This window comes from Panulirus ornatus, chromosome 39, assembly GCF_036320965.1.
Source record: "Panulirus ornatus isolate Po-2019 chromosome 39, ASM3632096v1, whole genome shotgun sequence".
Classification (NCBI taxonomy): Eukaryota; Metazoa; Arthropoda; class Malacostraca; order Decapoda; family Palinuridae; genus Panulirus; species Panulirus ornatus.
Window position 1 is genome coordinate 8417782 of NC_092262.1, and position 23790 is coordinate 8441571.

The 23790-nt window shown below is 40.8% G+C and overlaps 1 protein-coding gene across 16 annotated transcripts in view; it reads left to right on the forward strand.

Annotated features, from left to right (window-relative positions):
• LOC139761103 (solute carrier family 22 member 7-like) overlaps positions 1-23790 on the forward strand; it is a 124565-nt gene that overhangs the window by 18477 nt on the left and 82298 nt on the right. For 13 of the 16 annotated variants that reach the window (XM_071684993.1, XM_071684995.1, XM_071685001.1 and 10 more), the window contains exons 1-4: positions 1471-1635; positions 21501-22147; positions 22471-22652; positions 23267-23429. In XM_071684993.1, the coding sequence (XP_071541094.1) occupies positions 21768-22147; positions 22471-22652; positions 23267-23429 (725 nt within the window). In that variant the 5' untranslated portion in view covers positions 1471-1635; positions 21501-21767. Of the gene's footprint in view, positions 1-1456; positions 1636-1987; positions 2005-21500; positions 22148-22470; positions 22653-23266; positions 23430-23790 lie in introns of those variants that run through there. The other 3 variants (XM_071684992.1, XM_071684991.1, XM_071684990.1) reach the window with 3 other exon arrangements.

Below are 23790 nucleotides of genomic sequence, written 5' to 3' on the forward strand. Positions count from 1 at the left end.
GGTCCTGGGGGGCTTCCTGCGGATCCTGGGGGCTTCTTTTAGGTCCAGGGGGGCTTCCTGAGGATCCCGGGGGCTTCTTTTAGGTCCTGGGGGCTTCCTGAGGATCCTGGGGGCTTCTTTTAGGTCCTGGGGGGCTTCCTGAGGATCCCGGGGGCTTCTTTTAGGTCCTGGGGGGCTTCCTGAGGATCCTGGGGGCTTCTTTTTGGTCCTGGGGGCTTCCTGAGGATCCTGGGGGCTTCTTTTAGGTCCTGGGGGGCTTCCTGAGGATCCTGGGGGTTTCTTTTAGGTCCTGGCTGGTGGCCCCCACCGAGGGGGCTTCTCACCTGAGCAGAGAGAGAGAGAGAGAGAGAGAGAGAGAGAGAGAGAGAGAGAGAGAGAGAGAGAGAGAGAGAGGAGGGTGGCCACGGAGGAGAGGCACAGACCAGAGTGGTGGAGGTCGACAGCACGTACGCCAGGCACGATCGAGCCCGCTGACGACAGTTACTTTACAATTACCTTACATGTACCCTCCGATTACCTTATAGTTATTTTATGATTACCTTGCAAGTCACTTACGATTACCTCCCAATGGCATTACAGTTACTCTACAATTACCTTACATGTACCCTCCGATTACCTTACAGTTATTTTATGATTACCTTGCAAGTCCCTTACGATTACTTTCCAGTGGCATTACTAGTACCTTAGTTACTCTACAATTACCTTACATGTACCCTCCGATTACCTTATAGTTATTTTATGATTACCTTGCAAGTCCCTTACGATTACCTTCCAATGGCATTACTAGTACCTTACAGTTACTTTACAGACACCTTACATGTACCCTCCGATTACCTTAGTTATTTTATGATTACCTTGCAAGTCACTTACGATTACCTCCCAGTGGCATTACTAGTATCGTACAGTTACTTTACAATTACCTTACATGTACCCTCCGATTACCTTACAATTATTCTATGATTACCTTGCAAGTATCTTACGATTACCTTTCAGTGACATTACTCGTATCGTACAGTTACTTTACAATTACCATTGGGTGAACTGTCAGTTCCATTGCAATTACTTTATGATTATTTTTACAATTACATTTAGAAATACATTATATTTAAGCCTTGACTAGCTTCGAGACGACGTGGAAGGGTGGGGGGTTAGAGAGAGAGAGAGAGAGAGAGAGAGAGAGAGAGAGAGAGAGAGAGAGAGAGAGAGGAGAGAGAGAGAGAGAGAGAGAGAGAGAGAGAGAGAGAGAGAGAGAGAGAGAGAGAGAGAGAAGGGGGTGTGAGCGAGCCAGATTAGGGTACAAAGGAGGTTCCAGGAACTACAGGATGAAGACGAAGAAGAAGAAGAAGAAGAAGAAGAAGAAGAAGAAGAAGAAGAAGAGGAGGTTTCTGAGGGGTGAGGGAGGTGGCATGATGGTGGGGTATAGAGGGAGGGAGTGAGGGAGGGAGGGAGTGAAGGAGGGTCGTATGCACATGAGCCCCGCCAGCGCCGGAGAGGTGACCACAGTGTTGTACATAGTGTGTGTGTTGTCAGACGCTGCGCGGAGACCCGCTGCTCCCTCCTCCGCCTCCTACTGCTGCCCACCGAGACGCCGCCACCACACACCCTCACCCTCACCTCCTCCTCCTCCTCCGTCAGGTAGGTCACAACTCCTCCCTCCCTCCCTCGTCACCACACACACCCTCACCCTCACCTCCTCCTTCTCCTCCGTCAGGTAGGTCACAACTCCTCCCTCCCTCGTTACCACACACACACCCTCACCCTCACCTCCTCCTCCTCCTCCGTCAGGTAGGTCACAACTCCTCCCTCCCTCGTTACCACACACACACCCTCACCCTCACCTCCTCCTCCTCCGTCAGGTAGGTCACAACCCCTCCCTCCCTCGTCACCACACACACACCCTCACCCTCACCTCCTCCTCCTCCTCCGTCAGGTAGGTCACAACCCCTCCCTCCCTCGTCACCACACACACACCCTCACCCTCACCTCCTCCTCCTCCTCCGTCAGGTAGGTCACAACCCCTCCCTCCCTCGTCACCACACACACACCCTCACCATCACCTCCTCCTCCTCCTCCGTCAGGTAGGTCACAACCCCTCCCTCCCTCGTCATCACACACACACACACACCCTCACCCTCACCACCTCCTCCTCCTCCGTCAGGTAGGTCACAACCCCTCCCTCCCTCGTCACCACACACACACCCTCACCATCACCTCCTCCTCCTTCTCCGTCAGGTAGGTCACAACCCCTCCCTCCCTCGTCATCACACACACACACACACCCTCACCATCACCTCCTCCTCCTCCTCCGTCAGGTAGGTCACAACCCCTCCCTCCCTCGTCACCACACACACACCCTCACCCTCACCTCCTCCTCCTCCGTCAGGTAGGTCACAACCCCTCCCTCCCTCGTCACCACACACACACACACCCTCACCTCCTCCTCCTCCTCCGTCAGGTAGGTCACAACCCCTCCCTCCCTCCCTCCCTCCTCGTCACCACACACACACACACACCCTCACCCTCACCTCCTCCCTCACCCTCACCTCCTCCTCCTCCTCCTCCTCCGTCAGGTAGGTCACAACCCCTCCCTCCCTCCCTCCTCGTCACCACACACACACACACACACACACACACACACACACACACATACAGAGTACGTGAACTAGGTGATTTTTGGAAGAGCTTAAGGTGTAGGGAGAAGGTCGAGGGGGGTAGGAGACAAATAGATAGATAGATAGATGGAGAGAGAGAGAGAGAGAGAGAGAGAGAGAGAGAGAGAGAGAGAGAGAGAGAGAGAGAGAGAGAGAGGTGGGTGGGTCAAATACACACGCCACGAAACACAGGGTTGAAGTGTGACCTGTATATATGAACGAATAAACACCGAACGACTATGTGGGAAGTTCCCTGACATGAGGGGATTGGGAGGGAAGTTCCCTGACATGAGGGGATTGGGAGGGAAGTTCCCTGACATGAGGGGATCGGGAGGGAACCACCGACCCGCTTGTTATGTCTTCGTTTTGATAATGTTTCTGTTGTTGTTGTCTCTTAGAAATCCGATACGCAGTGAGAGCCTTTGCCATATACGCAGTGAGAGCGTTTGCTACATACGCAGTGAGAGTGTCAGCTGTACGTAGTGAGAGCATGTGCTATACGCAGTGAGAGTGTCAGCTGTACGTAGTGAGAGCATGTGCTATACGCAGTGAGAGTGTCAGCTGTACGTAGTGAGAGCATGTGCTATACGCAGTGAGAGTGTCTGCTGTACGTAGTGAGAGCATGTGCTATACGCAGTGAGAGTGTCAGCTGTACGTAGTGAGAGCATGTGCTATACGCAGTGAGAGTGTCAGCTGTACGTAGTGAGAGCATGTGCTATACGCAGTGAGAGTGTCAGCTGTACGTAGTGAGAGCATGTGCTATACGCAGTGAGAGTGTCAGCTGTACGTAGTGAGAGCATGTGCTATACGCAGTGAGAGTGTCTGCTGTACGTAGTGAGAGCATGTGCTATACGCAGTGAGAGTGTCAGCTGTACGTAGTGAGAGCATGTGCTATACGCAGTGAGAGTGTCTGCTGTACGTAGTGAGAGCATGTGCTATACGCAGAGAGCGTTTGCTATACGCAGAAAGTGTTTACTATACGCAGTGAGAGCGTTTGCTATACGCAGTAAGTGTTTACTATACGCAGTGAGAGCGTTTGCTATACGCAGTGAGTGTCTGCTGTACGCAGACAAGCGTTTGCTGTACGCAGTGAGAGCGTTTGCTATACGCAGTAAGTGTTTACTATACGCAGTGAGAGCGTTTGCTATACGCAGTGAGTGTCTGCTGTACGCAGACAAGCGTTTGCTGTACGCAGTGAGAGCGTTTGCTAAACGCACTGAGTGCTTGCTATACGCACTGAGAATGTTTGCTATACGCAGTGAAAGCGTTTGCTCTACGCAGTGAGTGTTTGCTATACGCACTGAGAATGTTTGCTATACGCAGTGAAAGCGTTTGCTCTACGCAGTGAGTGTTTGCTATACGCACTGAGAATGTTTGCTGTACGCAGTGAGAGCGTTTGTATGTTGCGTAAGTGGGGGGGGGGGGGGGGCGGGGGTTAGGCGTTTATGGAATAATTGGCCACTTTAATATACCCAGTTATTAATAATAATCCCATTTCTATATCAAAATGAAACACGAAAAGTTCCCAAGTGCACTTTCGTGTCATAATCACATCATCAGGGGAGACACAAGAGAGAAATATAACAGTCAGTTGATATACATCGAAGAGACGAAGCTAGGACGCCATTTGGTAAACATGTGATTGTCTTGATCACGCGCAAAATTGTGATCCTTTCCAATATATATATATATATATATATATATATATATATATATATATATATATATATATATATATATATATATATATATATATATACATATATAGGGTTGAGGGTCAAGTCAGTTGGGAGGTGAGTTTGAATGGAGAAAAACTGGAGGAAGTGAAGTGTTTTAGATATCTGGTAGTGGATCTGGCAGCGGATGGAACCATGGAAGCGGAAGTGGATCATAGGGTGGGGGAGGGGGCGAAAATTCTGGGAGCCTTGAAGAATGTGTGGAAGTCGAGAACATTATCTCGGAAAGCAAAAATGGGTATGTTTGAAGGAATAGTGGTTCCAACAATGTTGTATGGTTGCGAGGCGTGGGCTATGGATAGAGTTGTGCGCAGGAGGATGGATGTGCTGGAAATGAGATGTTTGAGGACAATGTGTGGTGTGAGGTGGTTTGATCGAGTAAGTAACGTAAGGGTAAGAGAGATGTGTGGAAATAAAAAGAGCGTGGTTGAGAGAGCAGAAGAGGGTGTTTTGAAGTGGTTTGGGCACATGGAGAGGATGAGTGAGGAAAGATTGACCAAGAGGATATATGTGTCGGAGGTGGAGGGAACAAGGAGAAGAGGGAGACCAAATTGGAGGTGGAAAGATGGAGTGAAAAAGATTTTGTGTGATCGGGGCCTGAACATGCAGGAGGGTGAAAGGAGGGCAAGGAATAGAGTGAATTGGATCGATGTGGTATACCGGGGTTGACGTGCTGTCAGTGGATTGAATCAAGGCATGTGAAGCGTCTGGGGTAAACCATGGAGGGCTGTGTAGGTATGTATATTTGCGTGTGTGGACGTATGTATATACATGTGTATGGGGGTGGGTTGGGCCATTTCTTTCGTCTGTTTCCTTGCGCTACCTCGCAAACGCGGGAGACAGCGAAAAAAAAAAAATATTCCTATGTGATCCTTTCCAACATATGTACATATGTATATGTCTGTGTATGCATATGTACGTATACGTTGAAATTGATAGGTATGTATATGTGCATGTGTGGGTGTTTATGTATATAAATGTGTATGTGGGTGGGTTGGGCCATTCATATATATATGAAGTAAGACAGCCAGCATTATGAGGGAGGCCACATGCATGTTGCATCGTAGCCAAGAGAATGGAATCGCGTATTCGAACCACGCATTCGGACGCCGTACGTCATGTAAACATGGCGGCCCTAACCGTACGTGCAACACAGCAAAAATTAACTATTGACGCTTGTCTGTGTACATACAAGATACGTTAGCTTTGAAGCCATTTGATGACATTCTTCCATCGATAATTCATATTTATATATTTATTTATTTATTCATTTATTTATTTATACTTTGTCGCCGTCTCCCGCGTTCGCGAGGTAGCGCAAGGACACAGACGAAAGAATGGCCCAACCCACCCCCATACACATGTATATACATACACGTCCACACACAGCACATATACATACCTATACATCTCAACGTATACATATAGATACACACACAGACATATACATATATACACATGTACATAATTCATACTGTCTGCCTTTATTCATTCCCATCGCCACCCCGCCACGCATGGAATAACATCCCCCTCCCCCCGCATGTGCGCGAGGTAGCGCTAGGAAAAGACAACAGAGGCCCCATTCGTTCACACTCAGTCTCTAGCCGTCATGTATATTGCACCGAAACCACAGCTCCCTTTCCACATCCAGGCCCCCACAGAACTTTCCATGGTTTACCCCAGATGCTTCACATGCCCTGGTTCACTCCATTGACAGCACGTCGACCCCGGTATACCACATCGTTCCAATTCACTCTATTCCTTGCACGCCTTTCACCCTCCTGCATGTTCAGGCCCTGATCACTCAAAATCTTTTTCACTCCATCTTTCCACCTCCAGTTTGGTCTCCCACTTCTCCTCGTTCCCTCCACCCTGTGTGGCGGGGTGGCGACGGGAATGGATGAAGGCAGCAATTATGAATATGGACCTGTGTATATATTCCAGTGAGTTCACATTGGACTCGTAAGAATATACGCGATCCTTTCCAATATGTGTATATATATGTATATGTCTGTGTATGCATATGTATGTACACGTTGAAATGTCTATGAATGTATATGTGCGTGTACGGGCGTTTGTGTACATGTATATATGAGTGGTTGGGCCATTCTTCGTCTGTATCCATGCGCTACTTCGTTGACGGGGGAAACGGCGATATGGTATGACAGAGAGTCACACACACACACACACACACGCCTTCCCTCTCGAAGAAACTCTCAGTCGTAAAGGAGTCGACATTCCCCTGCTGATGGACGGAGCGCGTAGCCTTGAGCTCTATAGAGCGCCCTCATAGAAAATGGTCCTGGGGTCACCATGAACAGAGGAATAAATACACAAAAACGAAGGAGAATAAAATAGAAAACGGGTTTTATATAAGGCTGACATGTTGGAAAGGCATTTGTGTATGAGTGACGTAAAGGCGAAGATTCGTAAGGGAACTGTCATGATTTTCAACTTTATGTGCGTCTGGCCCCTTGCGTCCTGTGTTATAGAGCCCCACTTTCATACGTTATCTGGGACACAGGGATTGGGATATAGAGCATGGGACTGGGATATAGACGATGGGACAGGGTATGGAGGAGAGGACTGGGACATAGACAATGAGAGAGAGAGAGAGAGAGAGAGAGAGAGAGAGAGAGAGAGAGAGAGAGAGAGAGAGAGAGAGAGAGAGAGATGATCCACCTGAGGTCGTGGTTGCAGGAGAGAGATAGATAGATAGATAGAAAGAGAGAGAGAGAGAGAGAGAGAGAGAGAGAGAGAGAGAGAGAGAGAGAGAGAGAGAGAGAGAGAGAGAGATGATCCACCTGAGGTCGTGGTTGCAGGAGAGAGATAGATAGATAGATAGAAAGATAGATAGATAGATAGATAGATAGAGAGAGAGAGAGAGAGAGAGAGAGAGAGAGAGAGAGAGAGAGAGAGAGAGAGAGAGAGAGAGAGAGAGAGAGAGAGAGATGATCCACCTGAGGTCGTGGTTGCAGGAGAGAGATAGATAGATAGATAGAAAGATAGATAGATAGATAGATAGATAGAGAGAGAGAGAGAGAGAGAGAGAGAGAGAGAGAGAGAGAGAGAGAGAGAGAGAGAGAGAGAGAGATGATCCACCTGAGGTCGTGGTTGCAGGAGAGAGATAGATAGATAGATAGAAAGATAGATAGATAGATAGAGAGAGAGAGAGAGAGAGAGAGAGAGAGAGAGAGAGAGAGAGAGAGAGAGAGAGAGAGAGAGAGAGAGAGATGATCCACCTGAGGTCGTGGTTGCAGGAGAGAGATAGATAGATAGATAGAAAGATAGATAGATAGATAGATAGATAGATAGATAGAGAGAGAGAGAGAGAGAGAGAGAGAGAGAGAGAGAGAGAGAGAGAGAGAGAGAGAGAGAGAGAGAGGACGCTGGGATATTAAAGACGGTATTATAAGGTACAGAAGGGCGAAGCTGGGACGACTTAAAACAGGCCATTGGGACGTAAAGGGGAAACCATCTGGGGAAAATTTGAAGATTATCGTACGCGAGGCTGTTGTTGTTGTTGTCGTGGTCGGGGAAAATTTGAAGTTTATCGTACGCGAGGCTGTTGTTATTGTTGTCGTGGTCGGGGAAAATTTGAAGATTATCGTACGCGAGGCTGTTGTTGTTGTTGTCGTGGTCGGGGAAAATTTGAAGATTATCGTACGCGAGGCTGTTGTTATTGTTGTCGTGGTCGGGGAAAATTTGAAGATTATCGTACGCGAGGCTGTTGTTATTGTTGTCGTGGTCGGGGAAAATTTGAAGATTATCGTACGCGAGGCTGCTATTGTTGTCGTGGTCGGGGAAAATTTGAAGATTATCGTACGCGAGGCTGTTGTTGTTGTTGTCGTGGTCGGGGAAAATTTGAAGATTATCGTACGCGAGGCTGTTATTGTTGTCGTGCTCAAGGGTCAAAGTTCGACCCTTTTTCGTGGCTAAAAGAAGGCCCTTGATACTATACAAATTGACGTTAAGCCGACATTGACCGCTTGTAGGATGATGTATATAGTCCGATGTATATAGTCCTCGTTCGACCGCCAAACACGATGATGTCATGACGCCATATAAAATGGCGCCCCTGATTTATATATATATATATTATATATATATATATATATATATATATATATATATATATATATATATATAAATGTTATCTCCAGCGGTATACAACAGAGCCCTCTCTCCCCCGCCCCACCCCAATGTGACATTTTTACCTCCCATGGGACATTTTTAAACCCCCCCCGTAACATTTTTACCCCCCTGTAACATTTTTACCCCCTATGTGACATTTAAACCCCCCCCCCCCCAGGCCACACTGAACCAAGATGGCCAATTGCTTTTGGACACAGTGCGCGTCTCCTGACTATAGACATGGAATGAATATTAAAATGGAGCTGCCAGGTAGGAGTGGTCAGGCATTACGTGGATTCCATTAATTAACATAATTACGTGGATTCCATTAATTAACATATCACCAGCCACACAAATTTTTGGCTTTCAGGAAGCCATCACAGTTCTTGAAATCAATTAATGTAATTTTTCTAAGTGGAATCCATTAAGTTTTATATTCCTATCTACAGATATCAAAAAAATCTTAGATTGATATTTAAGTAAGATGTTTTATTTATTAATGAACTTAAGCAGCACTAATGATGTTATTATTCATATTCTACAGTGGCACTGGCTTTCAGTGCTCCTCTACAGTGGCACTGGCTTTCAGTGTTCCTCTACAGTGGCACTGGCTTTCAGTGTTCCTCTACAGTGGCACTTGCTTTCATTGTTCCTCTACAGTGGCACTGGCTTTCAGTGTTCCTCTACAGTGGCACTGGCTTTCAGTGCTCCTCTACAGTGGCACTTGCTTTCAGTGCTCCTCTACAGTGGCACTGGCTTTCAGTGTTCCTCTACAGTGGCACTGGCTTTCAGTGCTCCTCTACAGTGGCACTGGCTTTCAGTGCTCCTCTACAGTGGCACTGGCTTTCAGTGTTCCTCTACAGTGGCACTGGCTTTCAGTGCTCCTCTACAGTGGCACTGGCTTTCAGTGTTCCTCTACAGTGGCACTGGCTTTCAGTGCTCCTCTACAGTGGCACTGGCTTTCAGTGCTCCTCTACAGTGGCACTGGCTTTCAGTGCTCCTCTACAGTGGCACTGGCTTTCAGTGCTCCTCTACAGTGGCACTGGCTTTCAGTGCTCTTCTACAGTGGCACTGGCTTAGGCATTAATCCCCTAAGTGGGTTCAACAGGTCAATATGGATGACCTTGAGACGATCCTGTTACGTGAAAACTGTAGAAGAAAACGTGAAATCCATAGCATCACAGAAAATGACGTGGAGGGCTAACTGCTCTAATATCACGTTATGTCCTTATGAGCATTGATTATACGCTATCCTCGACCACAAGGGTATAATCACCTCGTAAGTCCAAGCTTCTAAACAGCCATAGTGTGCTCAGTCCTCTCAGTCATAATGGCGTCTGTTAAGTTGCAATAATTTCTTTTCCCCATCACGTCTTTTGGGCGGAGGCGAAGTACAAGGACTCTAAGACTCCACTTCAGAGCAACTGACTTTCGACTCTATGGACATGCGGCACAGAAGCTAAAATACAGCTTCATTGAGGAAACGAAGCATCCTGTCTTCCCTCCTCCTCCTCCTTCTCCTCCCTTCCCTCCACACAACAATTTGTTTACTGCCTCCCTTGACACTGTCATCATAGAATATTCCATAATAATTCGTGGTTTAGTAATTTGTTAAATATTCCATAATAATTCGTGGTTTAATCATTTGTTGAATATTCCATAATTCGTGGTTTAATCATTTGTTAAATATTCCATAATAATTCGTGGTTTAATAATTTGTTGAATATTCCATAATAATTCGTGGTTTAATCATTTGTTAAATATTCCATAATGATTCGTGCTTTAATCATTTGTTGAATATTCCATAATGATTCGTGGTTTAATAATTTGTTGAATATTCCATAATAATTCGTGGTTTAATAATTTGTTGAATATTCCATAATAATTCGTGGTTTAATAATTTGTTGAATATTCCATAATAATTCGTGGTTTAATCATTTGTTAAATATTCCATAATAATTCGTGGTTTAATCATTTGTTGAATATTCCATAATTCGTGGTTTAATCATTTGTTGAATATTCCATAATTCGTGGTTTAATAATTTGTTGAATATTCCATAATTCGTGGTTTAATAATTTGTTGAATATTCCATAATAATTCGTGGTTTAATAATTTGTTGAATATTCCATAATAATTCGTGGTTTAATAATTTGTTAAATATTCCATAATAATTCGTGGTTTAATAATTTGTTGAATATTCCATAATTCGTGGTTTAATCATTTGTTGAATATTCCATAATGATTCGTGGTTTAATCATTTGTTGAATATTCCATAATGATTCGTGGTTTAATAATTTGTTGAATATTCCATAATAATTCGTGGTTTAATCATTTGTTGAATATTCCATAATAATTCGTGGTTTAATAATCTGTTGAATATTCCATAATAATTCGTGGTTTAATAGTTTGTTGAATATTCCATAATAATTCGTGGTTTAATCATTTGTTGAATATTCCATAATAATTCGTAGTTTAATCATTTGTTGAATATTCCATAATAATTCGTAGTTTAATAATCTGTTGAATATTCCATAATAATTCGTGGTTTAATCATTTGTTGAATATTCCATAATAATTCGTGGTTTAATCATTTGTTGAATATTCCATAATAATTCGTGGTTTAATAATTTGTTGAATATTCCATAATAATTCGTGGTTTAATAATCTGTTGAATATTCCATAATAATTCGTGGTTTGATAGTTTGTTGAATATTCCATAATAATTCGTGGTTTAATCATTTGTTGAATATTCCATAATAATTCGTGGTTTAATCATTTGTTGAATATTCCATAATAATTAGTGGTTTGATAGTTTGTTGAATATTCCATAATAATTCGTGGTTTAATAATTTGTTGAATATTCCATAATAATTCGTGGTTTAATAATCTGTTGAATATTCCATAATAATTCGTGGTTTGATAGTTTGTTGAATATTCCATAATAATTCGTGGTTTAATAATTTGTTGAATATTCCATAATAATTCGTGGTTTAATCATTTGTTGAATATTCCATAATAATTCGTAGTTTAATCATTTGTTGAATATTCCATAATAATTCGTGGTTTAATAATCTGTTGAATATTCCATAATAATTCGTGGTTTAATCATTTGTTGAATATTCCATAATAATTCGAGGTTTAATAATTTGTTGAATATTCCATAATAATTCGTGGTTTAATAATCTGTCGAATATTCCATAATAATTCGTGGTTTAATCATTTGTTGAATATTCCATAATAATTCGTGGTTTAATCATTTGTTGAATATTCCATAATAATTCGTGGTTTAATAATCTGTTGAATATTCCATAATAATTCGTGGTTTAATCATTTGTTGAATATTCCATAATAATTCGTGGTTTAATCATTTGTTGAATATTCCATAATAATTCGTGGTTTAATCATTTGTTGAATATTCCATAATAATTCGTGGTTTAATCATTTGTTGAATATTCCATAATAGTTCGTAGTTTAATCATTTGTTGAATATTCCATAATGATTCGTGGTTTAATCATTTGTTGAATATTCCATAATAATTCGTGGTTTAATCATTTGTTGAATATTCCATAATAATTCGTGGTTTAATCATTTGTTGAATATTCCATAATAATTCGTGGTTTAATCATTTGTTGAATATTCCATAATAGTTCGTAGTTTAATCATTTGTTGAATATTCCATAATAATTCGTGGTTTAATCATTTGTTGAATATTCCATAATAGTTCGTAGTTTAATCATTTGTTGAATATTCCATAATAATTCGTGGTTTAATAATTTGTTGAATATTCCATAATAATTCGTGGTTTAATCATTTGTTGAATATTCCATAATAATTCGTGGTTTAATAATCTGTTGAATATTCCATAATAATTCGTGGTTTGATAGTTTGTTGAATATTCCATAATAATTCGTGGTTTAATCATTTGTTGAATATTCCATAATAATTCGTAGTTTAATCATTTGTTGAATATTCCATAATGATTCGTGGTTTAATCATTTGTTGAATATTCCATAATGATTCGTGGTTTAATAATTTGTTGAATATTCCATAATGATTCGTGGTTTAATCATTTGTTGAATATTCCATAATGATTCGTGGTTTAATCATTTGTTGAATATTCCATAATGATTCGTGGTTTAATCATTTGTTGAATATTCCATAATGATTCGTGGTTTAATCATTTGTTGAATATTCCATAATAATTCGTGGTTTAATCATTTGTTGAATATTCCATAATAATTCGTAGTTTAATCATTTGTTGAATATTCCATAATGATTCGTGGTTTAATCATTTGTTGAATATTCCATAATGATTCGTGGTTTAATAATTTGTTGAATATTCCATAATAATTCGTGGTTTAATCATTTGTTGAATATTCCATAATAATTCGTTGTTTAATCATTTGTTAAATATTCCATAATAATTCGTGGTTTAATCATTTGTTGAATATTCCATAATAATTCGTGGTTTAATAATTTGTTGAATACTCCATAATAATTCGTGGTTTAATCATTTGTTAAATATTCCATAATAATTCGTGGTTTAATCATTTGTTGAATATTCCATAATTCGTGGTTTAATGATTTGTTGAATATTCCATAATGATTCGTGGTTTAATCATTTGTTGAATATTCCATAATGATTCGTGGTTTAATAATTTGTTGAATATTCCATAATAATTCGTGGTTTAATCATTTGTTGAATATTCCATAATAATTCGTGGTTTGATAATTTGTTGAATATTCCATAATAATTCGTGGTTTAATCATTTGTTGAATATTCCATAATAATTCGTAGTTTAATCATTTGTTGAATATTCCATAATAATTCGTAGTTTAATAATTTGTTGAATATTCCATAATAATTCGTGGTTTAATAATCTGTTGAATATTCCATAATAATTCGTGGTTTAATCATTTGTTGAATATTCCATAATAATTCGTGGTTTAATAATTTGTTGAATATTCCATAATAATTCGTGGTTTAATAATCTGTTGAATATTCCATAATAATTCGTGGTTTGATAGTTTGTTGAATATTCCATAATAATTCGTGGTTTAATCATTTGTTGAATATTCCATAATAATTCGTAGTTTAATCATTTGTTGAATATTCCATAATAATTCGTAGTTTAATAATCTGTTGAATATTCCATAATAATTCGTGGTTTAATCATTTGTTGAATATTCCATAATAATTCGTAGTTTAATAATTTGTTGAATATTCCATAATAATTCGTGGTTTAATCATTTGTTGAATATTCCATAATAATTCGTGGTTTAATAATTTGTTGAATATTCCATAATAATTCGTGGTTTAATAATTTGTTGAATATTCCATAATAATTCGTGGTTTAATAATTTGTTGAATATTCCATAATAATTCGTGGTTTAATAATTTGTTGAATATTCCATAATAATTCGTGGTTTAATAATTTGTTGAATATTCCATAATAATTCGTGGTTTAATAATCTGTTGAATATTCCATAATAATTCGTGGTTTAATAATTCGTTATGTCGTGAAACATCTTAAGAAAACATGTATGGAGAAGGCGGTGGAGATGGATACCACGGACGAACCCCCACCCCCCCACAAGTGATGTCAATAAACAAATAAATAAATAAATAAAAGCGTTTGGTATAGCCAATGGTGTGACCTTGTTCAACTTGCTGAGGTCAGAGGGTCAGGTGAAGCTACTGTGGAGCCTGAGCCAACGTGTATGAAACACTAATGAACACCGACTCGTTTTAAAATCCTGTGTTGCTGGCCGCCACTACTGGTCATCCATTTTACATGTTCTCTCAGTCATGTTGGCTAGGTACAGCTTGGCCAAGACTTCAGCTCATTCTCAAAGGAATTTCTCCATAAAGGGGAAAAAGGGAAAAACAAAACAGTTATATGGAAATTAAAAAAATTTTTAAATATTTTAATATATATTTTTTTTTTAAAATTTTTAATATTTTTTAATAATTTTTTAATATTTTTTAATATAAAAATTTTTTTATCAAGGGAAAAAATAAAACGTGGTTAAGGGGTTTTTTTTGATATCCATATGGGGGAACTGGGAATATCAAAAATCGTTGTTTTCTTTTTATTTATAAAACTGAATTATTTTTTTTTTTTATGTGTTATTTTGAAATCCATTGGGGATTATTGTTATTTCCCCCGGGAATCTTTTGGGAAAATTCAAAAAAATTTTTTTATTTAAAATATTTAAAATTTTTTAAAATTTTTTTTTAAATTTAAAATTTTATATTTATATTAATATAATTTTTATATTTTTAATATAAATATATTTTTTTTAATTTAATATAAAAAAAAATTGGGTTTTTTTTTAAATTTATATATTCCCCGGGTTTAAAATGAATCAATAATAAGGGGGTTTTAAATTGTGAAAAAATTTATTTATCAAAAGGGTTTGGGGGGGGGCCCAATTTTTTAAAAGTTTAATTCCAAAATTTTTTTTATTATTGATTTTAATTAATCCGTTAATTTTGTTTTTTTTCATATTCTTTTTACATGTAACTAATTCGGGGGGAACTTTTTAAAATTTCCCCTAAACGAAAAAAAGGGAAATTCCAATCGAACAAAAAAAATTTTCCCCATCGAAAAAAAAAAATTTCCCCATCGAAAAAAAGAATTCCCATTCGAAAAAAAGAAATTTTCCCATAAAAAACCCCGGGTTTACCCCAGGTAAACCAAAACCCGAAAATTTGGGGTCCCAAAAACCGTACCCCCTGGAAACCAAAAGGGGAAAATATTTGAACCAAAAACGTACCCCAGGGTTAAACCAAAACGTTTACCCCCTTTGGGGCCAAAACGGGAAACCCCCAGGTGAACCCAAAGAAGGGGTTGGTGAAACAAAAAACGTTCCCAGGTGAAACCAAAAACGTTCCCGGACCAAAAACCGAAATACCCCGGTACCAAAAAAAGTTTAACCCCAGGGAAACCAAAACGTTTATTTTTAAACCAAAAACAAATTACCCATTTTTGAAACCAAAACGTATTGGTGAAACAAAAAACCCCCGGTAAAAAAGGAATATCCCGCCGTCACCCAACCAAGAAACGAACATACCCCCGCCGCACCAACCAAGAAAAACTTAAACCCCAACTCCCCATTAAAATGGTCGCTGCTGTTTCGGAAGTCTTCCAGTCAAAGTTTGAGGCACAAATAAGCGCTTGGACGGAACCAAAGTCGCGTTGCCGTAAAAACATTTTCCTTACATAAGTCTCCCTAGTCCCCGGGGGCCGTTGGCCATTCGGCCATCTTCAAGGTTTCCACAAGAAAAGGAGGTTTCTGATTCTTTAAAGGGGGCGCACCCCCTTCGGTACTTTTGTCGACCTTTTTGCCACAGCTACACTCACACACACACACACACACACACACATCACGAAAAGCGTTAATGTGTCTGCATTGGATACCACGTTGGTGCGCGTTCCGTTAATGGAAGCCCTCTGGCCCCACTCTTTCAAACCATCGTCTTTCAGATGGGTTTCATGCCGTCGGCGTACTTCCCGTTCAACATGGGTTTGATTGATTGGTCTGCGTCATCGTACGGAAGTCGAGAACAGAAGGTTAAAGGAATGTTTTGACTCTGAAGGAAGTGCTTTTCAGTACCATCTGAGGTGACAGGGCTTACTAGCTTTGCTTCACCAGCTGTGTCGACTTGGCCATACTCAACCCATTTCTTGTTTCTGTCCATGAAGAACCAGCGGTAAATGCTCGCTGCAATTTTCTGTCCAGCAATGAACTCTGCACATAGTCTACGTAAGTACAGGATTTTAGAAAAGTCAGGATTCCTTAGAACCATAGCATGCCAAGTGTCACGACCAAGAAGAGTTACAAGAGGCTGTATAGAAGAATGAAGCTTTGCAGGATCGAGGCGTGGGATGACCACCCCATCTTCAGTTGGGTTGCAGAAGGCTCGCTCCAGTTGGTTGACCTGGTGAGGTCGTAAATTGAGCCAACTTTTACTCTGTTCACTGATCTGCCAATGGAAATGTTGTGTAGCGTGGAGTCTCTGGCATCCATTATTCTCGTACTTGCAAGTACTGTCAACTGAATTGAAGTAGATCTCGTCAATGTCAGCGTCTCCATAATGTGACCGCACGGTCCGGCATTTTCCATTCTTTGCTGCTGGAAGAATGTTTAAGATCCATCTTAACCCCCCTCTTGCACACTCATCACTTTTAACATTTCCTCGAGATACACTTCCACTTCTTGATGGATTAGTGTTCCATCTGTTGTCTCTACCTCCTGCATCCTGCTGTTGCTACTGTTAGATGCTGCCTGGGTTGATAAAATTCCCACTTCTTTTGCTGGGCCTCCATTATCTAAAGAAGGGAAAGCAGCCAACAAAGTCTTCGTTACATCTCGCTGGGTTTCGTTAGTGGAAAACCCACAACCCCTTATTCTCTCACAACAGTCACAGGTGTTTGTTATGGTTAAGGTTACATCTTGGGATAGCACACTTAGTTGGAAAACACACTGACATACATGAAGATCACTACAATATGCCTTACTACATCCCCTTCTGTTATAGTCATAGCACACATTGAACTGTCCTGTAAATCTATTACCTTTCATGGATCTTGTCATTAGATATCTAAGTGATTGAGCAGGTAAACCCACTGGACAAAAGTGTTTGAGAATGTGCTTGGCAAATACTGATTTTGGGATGAAACTTTTCCATCTCTCCATTTCCATGGAAGACATCTTCATTTGCTATTGCATAGTTCCCACAAGAAGGTAAAATGGAGTGGGCTAGGGCGAACATCAAAATTTACGTGAGTGTAAACTAAAACCGGAGAAAATGTTTACATTGCACTTTCTGAAATACTGATACATCTCCACTAACTCTGACAACATTTTTCCAGCCGTGTTTTTCGGTTTCGACAGAAGTCTGGGAATGAGATGTGAAATCATGCACTTGCAGGTGAATCTACATATAGGTGCCAAAGTTAAAAACCCACAATGGTTGTGCGGGGCACTGTACAAATGGCTATGATGGCACAGAACACTGAAAGCATTGAGAGTGTGAAAGCGATCAGAAATGTCAATGAGGGAGGATCCAACAACCAGTTTTGAATGCAGTTGGATGGAATTACTACCAGCAATAGGTTTTGTAAATGCAGACTTGCATCCACCATCCATGCTACTGAGAATATATGAAAGATCATTCTCACCACATTGCTCACCAGGTGTGAGGAAGATGTAGAATGTCAAGAGAGAAAAATTAATACTCATGCTACAAGGATCTAATTATAATTACCATTAAACTGTTGTGTTCGTGGCTGGCTTCTACACTTCTTGCCACAGTTATTTCAAAAAGATCATTCATGGGTTTACTGCTGGCTTCTCTGCTCCTTGCCACAGTTATTTCAAAAGGATCATACACATCTTCCTCCCAGTCAAAGACAGCAATATTCTGCACTGTAATAAGAACATTACTATAGCATTTACTACAGACAAAAGGAACGCATCAAAGGTACTTATATAACAAATAGTGAAGTCTACGCCATGATTGTAATTTATCCTATCGTAAAATTTCCACCTAATCAACTTTACTGTATTTATCCCAATGCATACTGTTACGTTTGAGAACCTGTAATATCAGTAAAGTAAATTTTTAACTTAGGGAGAAAAAAAATGGGCATAAACTCTTATTGAAAAGAATATCAAGGCCCTGACACCCTAAAATCTGTTCAGAGTTTTTCATCTATGAAGTCCAGACGAATATAATCTATAGATATGCAAAATGACTTACAGATCATTACAGCTGCCCATATCAAAAACACAATGTAAGTTTAAGAACATCTGCCTCTGTGAAGTAAGACTATGATACAAGAATACTGATTCTTGATGAATTAGATGAAAGGAAACACTATCATGATGTAGCACTAAGGAGTATCCCTGAGATTCTCATGTTACTGTAAATTCTGTCTTAACAGTGAGAAGCAACAACGCTAATGGAAAATGTGAAGCACCATTACTTTTCAAATTGGTTTAGGACAATTCATATTTAAATTGTACCAACTACAAAAAATAAACCAATTCGCATACAATATCTAAAAGCAAGCCATCAATAATGATAAAGAAAATGAAAAAGGGAGTATTAATGACGTTCAGTTTTTCCATTCTAATGTTCTTTCTTTCTTTCAAACTATTCTCCATTTCCCGCATTAGCAAGGTAGCGTTAAGAACAGAGGACTGGGCCTCTGAGGGAATATCCTCACCTGGCCCCCTTCTCTGTTCCTTCTTTTGGAAAATTGAAAAAAAAAACAAGAGGGGAGGATTTCCAGCCCCCCCGCTTCCTCCCCTTTTAGTCGCCTTCTACGACACGCAGGGAATACGTGGGAAGTATTCTTTTCTCCCTTATCTCCAGGGATATAATGCTCTATGCCTTATAAGATCAGTGGATGAAGAGGAGATGATATCATACATCCTTTGGATAAAGGAATACCTTGCCTCGTGTATGGGTAAGGAGACTTCACTCCGGGTCATTAATAATGGACAATATGAGAGGTGCAGTTCAATTATGGGAGTAAATAACACTGTAACGACTATAAATAATTATTCACTGAAACCTATGCATTACCCAATCATTCTAAGCAAACTAAACTTCAGTCTTTCTCTCAAATCATCCACTATGAATACTACAAAGGACTGAAACTGAAACAAATGATGACGGAACCATGACACAGGATACTGTACACTTTGTTCATCCTTCTTTTGGTACAGGGTCATATATTTGTACTTACTGTACACTTTGTTCATCCTTCTTTTGGTACAGGTCATATATTTGTACTTACTGTACACTTTGTTCATCCTTCTTTTGGTACAGGTCATATATTTGTATTTACTGTACACTTTGTTCATCCTTCTTTTGGTACAGGTCATATATTTGTACTTACTCTGTCCTACCATTGCCTAGGAAGCAAAGGTTTCGTATCTCAAGAAGTTTTCTGAACACGAGTTCTTCCTCCTCCTCGTCCTCCCAGAATTTCTCTCCTCTTCATCCATTTCATCAGTGTTCTGTAGAGGTAGAGTCTGTCATTTATACTCGATAATAAACTACATAAGCTACACTAATAGTGTAACCTGAGGTATGCATTGTAATACAAAGAACAGAATTATGTTTTTTTTGGTGTGATTTGCAGATTTCTTAGCCAAATTATGGCAGGGTTATGTTCCTGCGTAAGTCAAAATATCGGCAAGTCGAAAACTCATGTAATTTCACTGAGAAAAAAATTATCTCAAGGAATTAACTGAACCTCCTCTTTCCCAATGACCAGTTCGTTTTCTTTGGTAGTGCATCATGTGTGGTGCCTGTTTTCTGTAGGCACCATAGGCCTACACTGGCTCTTGAAACGCCACACTGAGCTATAGAAATACGAGAGATTGTAACTAAAAAAAATGAGGTAAATCATTAAACTTAAAAAAAAAAACAAGAAACCATTAACCATAATCCCAATTACAATTAGACTCACCCATCACTTGAACATATGAAAATTGGCATAATTCTTAGATAGGCTGTGGCCATCCCAGACTGGCTACAAATTTTTGCATCAAGATTTCTGTACACGTATTGAATCGGATCTTCCATCACAAAGTCATAAGTTTTCAACTTGTAAACAGCACCAGCTGGCTCTTTGGTTATGACAGTTGATTTCAAAGGTACCAAACATTTAACATGTCCTTCCAAATTGTATGTACTGTCAAGGTAGCCAGCCCAGGTGAGCACAAAGACATGTTTTTTTTTCCCCTGGCATTCATTTCAGTCTCCTCCACTCATTATTAAGTTCCTCTCCAGGCATTGTGAGTGAGAAATATGGGCCAAATTTACACTAAAAGTCATTGAGTTCCATAGCAATGTCGGAAGTATGTTCCTCCAGATGCATTTCCGTTATTAAAGCAAATTATTGTGGCTGAGTTATGAGATCTCCAATCGTTGAGTCACCCGTAAACCGTGGAGCATCTGTATATGTTTTCAAAATTCTTGTGCACTTGATTCAAACTTATTGTGTGGGCTAGGCTCAAACAATTCCTCATACAGTAATCACATTCATTCCAGGAAAGTGAACTTTATGGAGGTACAAACAACACAAAACACTCAGAATAAACACTACGTAGTAAACACAAACTCCCTTCATCTTAACAGTGAAACCAAAAACTCTTGCAACGCAATCCTAGCCTAACATACTGGGCACAAAATTCTTCATAACCACTAACTGTAGAGTAGAAATAAACACATCTACAACCTCTACATCATATATTCCCTAACCTCAAACACACGTAAACACTGACAAAACACATGTATGACCTGAAATGCATTTAACATCTAACATCCTCAGTCCATTTTCAATACCTCCCCACCAGACATATTTCCAATTAACCTTAATTCCCAGACAAATATTAGTCACACTAACTTATGTAGGAGAATAAAAAGATGTTTTGAAAGGAGGTTAATAAAGTGCGTGAGAACAAATGGGAACATCGGTGAAGGGGGCTAATGGGGAGGTAATGACATTGTGGTGATGTGAGAAGATGGAGTGAGTATTTTGAAGGTATGTTGAATGAGTTCGATGATACGAGTGGTAGATATAGGGTGTTTTGGTCGAGGTGGTGTGCGAAGTGAGAGGGTCAGGGAGAATGATTTGGCAAACAGAGAAGAGGTAGTGAAAGCTCTGTGGAAGACGAAATCCGGGATTAATGCTAATCTGTTTTTTTGGGATTAATGCTAATCTGTTTTTTGGGGATTAATGCTAATCTGTTTTTTGGGGGTTAATGCTAATCTGTTTTTTTGGGGATTAATGCTAATCTGTTTTTGGGGGATTAATGCTATTCTCTTCTTTTGGGGGATTAATGCTAATCTGTTTTTGGAGGGATTAATGCTATTCTGTTCTTTTTGGGGATTAATGCTAATCTGTTTTTTTTGGGATTAATGTTAATCTGTTTTTGTATTTCCCCACCAGCTGTCAAGCCCAGCTGGTCCTACAACCACGACGCCCTAGCCACACCTCCATGAACCACCTGTCTACGTAGTGAACTACCCTCACCCCATCTTCCATAATTACCCCCCCCCCTACAGCGATCTAAACAACCAAACCACCAAGAATTGGGTCCCTTCCCCCCCCCCCCCTCCTACCCTTCCACAACCACGACCAAACACCTAACCTCACCTATAACCAGCCTTAGTACACCCTAGCTGTTCCTCCCTCCTCAGCACCAGCTGTCCAATCATGGACGAGACGGCGGAGGTAGTGGGCGGAGCCCACAAGAAAACCAGCCGGCAATTGGAGGAGAACGGGGGTGGTACCCTTGTGGGCGTGGCTGAGGCGAAGCTCCAGAGCAACGGATTGGACGAGGACGCACCCGTGGGAGGAGCTGAGTGTTCGAGCATCGAGGGCAGCCAATTAGACGCCGTGCTGAGGTGGGCGGACAGGCGTGGCAAGTACGAGAGACTGCTGGTGTGGGCGTGGGTCGCCCCCGTGTGCCTCCTGGCGCCCTGTGCTTACCTGAACATCCTGCTCATGGTGTACATCCCCAGCAGGAGCTGCTCGCTCCCTCCTCCACCCAGCTCCTTCTCCCACGACCAGTGGAGGAACTTCACCACCCCGAGGTGAGCCTCTTCCTCCTCCTGGTGGAGGTGGTTCTTCCACGTGTTATATGCAGGAGGGTGAAAGGCGTGCAAGGAATAGAGTGAATTGGAACTACGTGGTATACCGGGGTATATATATATATATATATATATATATATATATATATATATATATATATATATATATATATATATATATATATATATATACACACACACACCCGTAGCTCAGGGTTGCCATCCACGGATCATAAGGGTCTGGGTTCGAGCCCCGGGCGGGGCAAATGAACTACCCCCACTGGCTCTTGACCGACTCTTTATCTCTCTTTTGCCATCCGTCGCAGGGACGACTCAGGGGAACTGAGCTCGTGCAGCCTGTACGACTTCCCGGCGGCCATGAACGACAGCTGGAGTCGTAGCGACCTGCGCCACGACCCCCAGCAGGAGCTCCGGCAGAGGTACCTGGCGGCGGCTGAGGCCTGGGCTGCTCAACACCCGCAGACGCTGCCAGAGAACTTCACTACAGGTGAGGCAGAACACACCAGGGGATGGAAACACGATAACTTGCCAAGTGCACTTTCGTCTGATAATCACATCATCACGGGAGACACAATATATATATATATATATATATATATATATATATATATATATATATATATATATTATAGTCCTCCCCTCTCGTTTTTTTTTTTAATTTTCCAAAAGAGGGAACAGAGAAGGGGACCAGGTGAAGATTTTCCTTCAAAGGCCCAGTCCTCTGTTCTTAACGCTACCTCGCTAATGCGGGAAATGGCGATAGTATGAAAGAAGAAAAATATTCCTATGAGTCCACGGGGGAAATGAAACACGATAAGTTCCCAAGTGCACTTTCGTGTCTTAATCACATCATCAGGGGAGACACGAGAGAGACATATAACAGTCAGTTGATATACAACGAAGAGACGAAGCTAGGACGCCATTTGGTAAATGAATAACTACCCGAAAGTGCACTTTATAATTTTGACCTGAGTTAAAACTATGAGACAATAATGATGGGGGAAAAACAAAAACAAAATGTGGACATTTTTGATATGTAAACAGACGTTTCTGTGCCAGAGGTAGCCTAACCCCACCCCCTCTCGTCCGTATCCGTTCAAGAGTGTGTCTTCGGCTACGACTTCGATGCCACGTATTTCCAAGAGACGGCAGCGACTGAGTTCGGATGGGCGTGCGGGGGCGCGCACGCGATCCAGACGGTCCTCCACGCCTCCGTGTTGGGCAACCTCCTCGGCTGTGTGACCTACGGCCCTCTGGCCGACAAGTATGTGACCCGGCTTGGTTAAGTGACCCGTCTTGGTATATACATATATATATATATATATATATATATATATATATATATATATATATATATATATATATATATATATATATATATATATATATAAAATCTTTTTCACTCCATCTTTCCACCTCCAATTTGGTCTCCCTCTTCTCCTCGTTCCCTCCACCTCCAACACATATATCCTCTTGGTCAATCTTTCCTCACTCATTCTCTCCTTGTGCCCAAACCATTTCAAAACACCCTCTTCTGCTCTCTCAACCACGCTCTTTTTATTTCCACACATCTCTCTTACCCTTACGTTACTTACTCGATCAAACCACCTCACAGCACACATTGT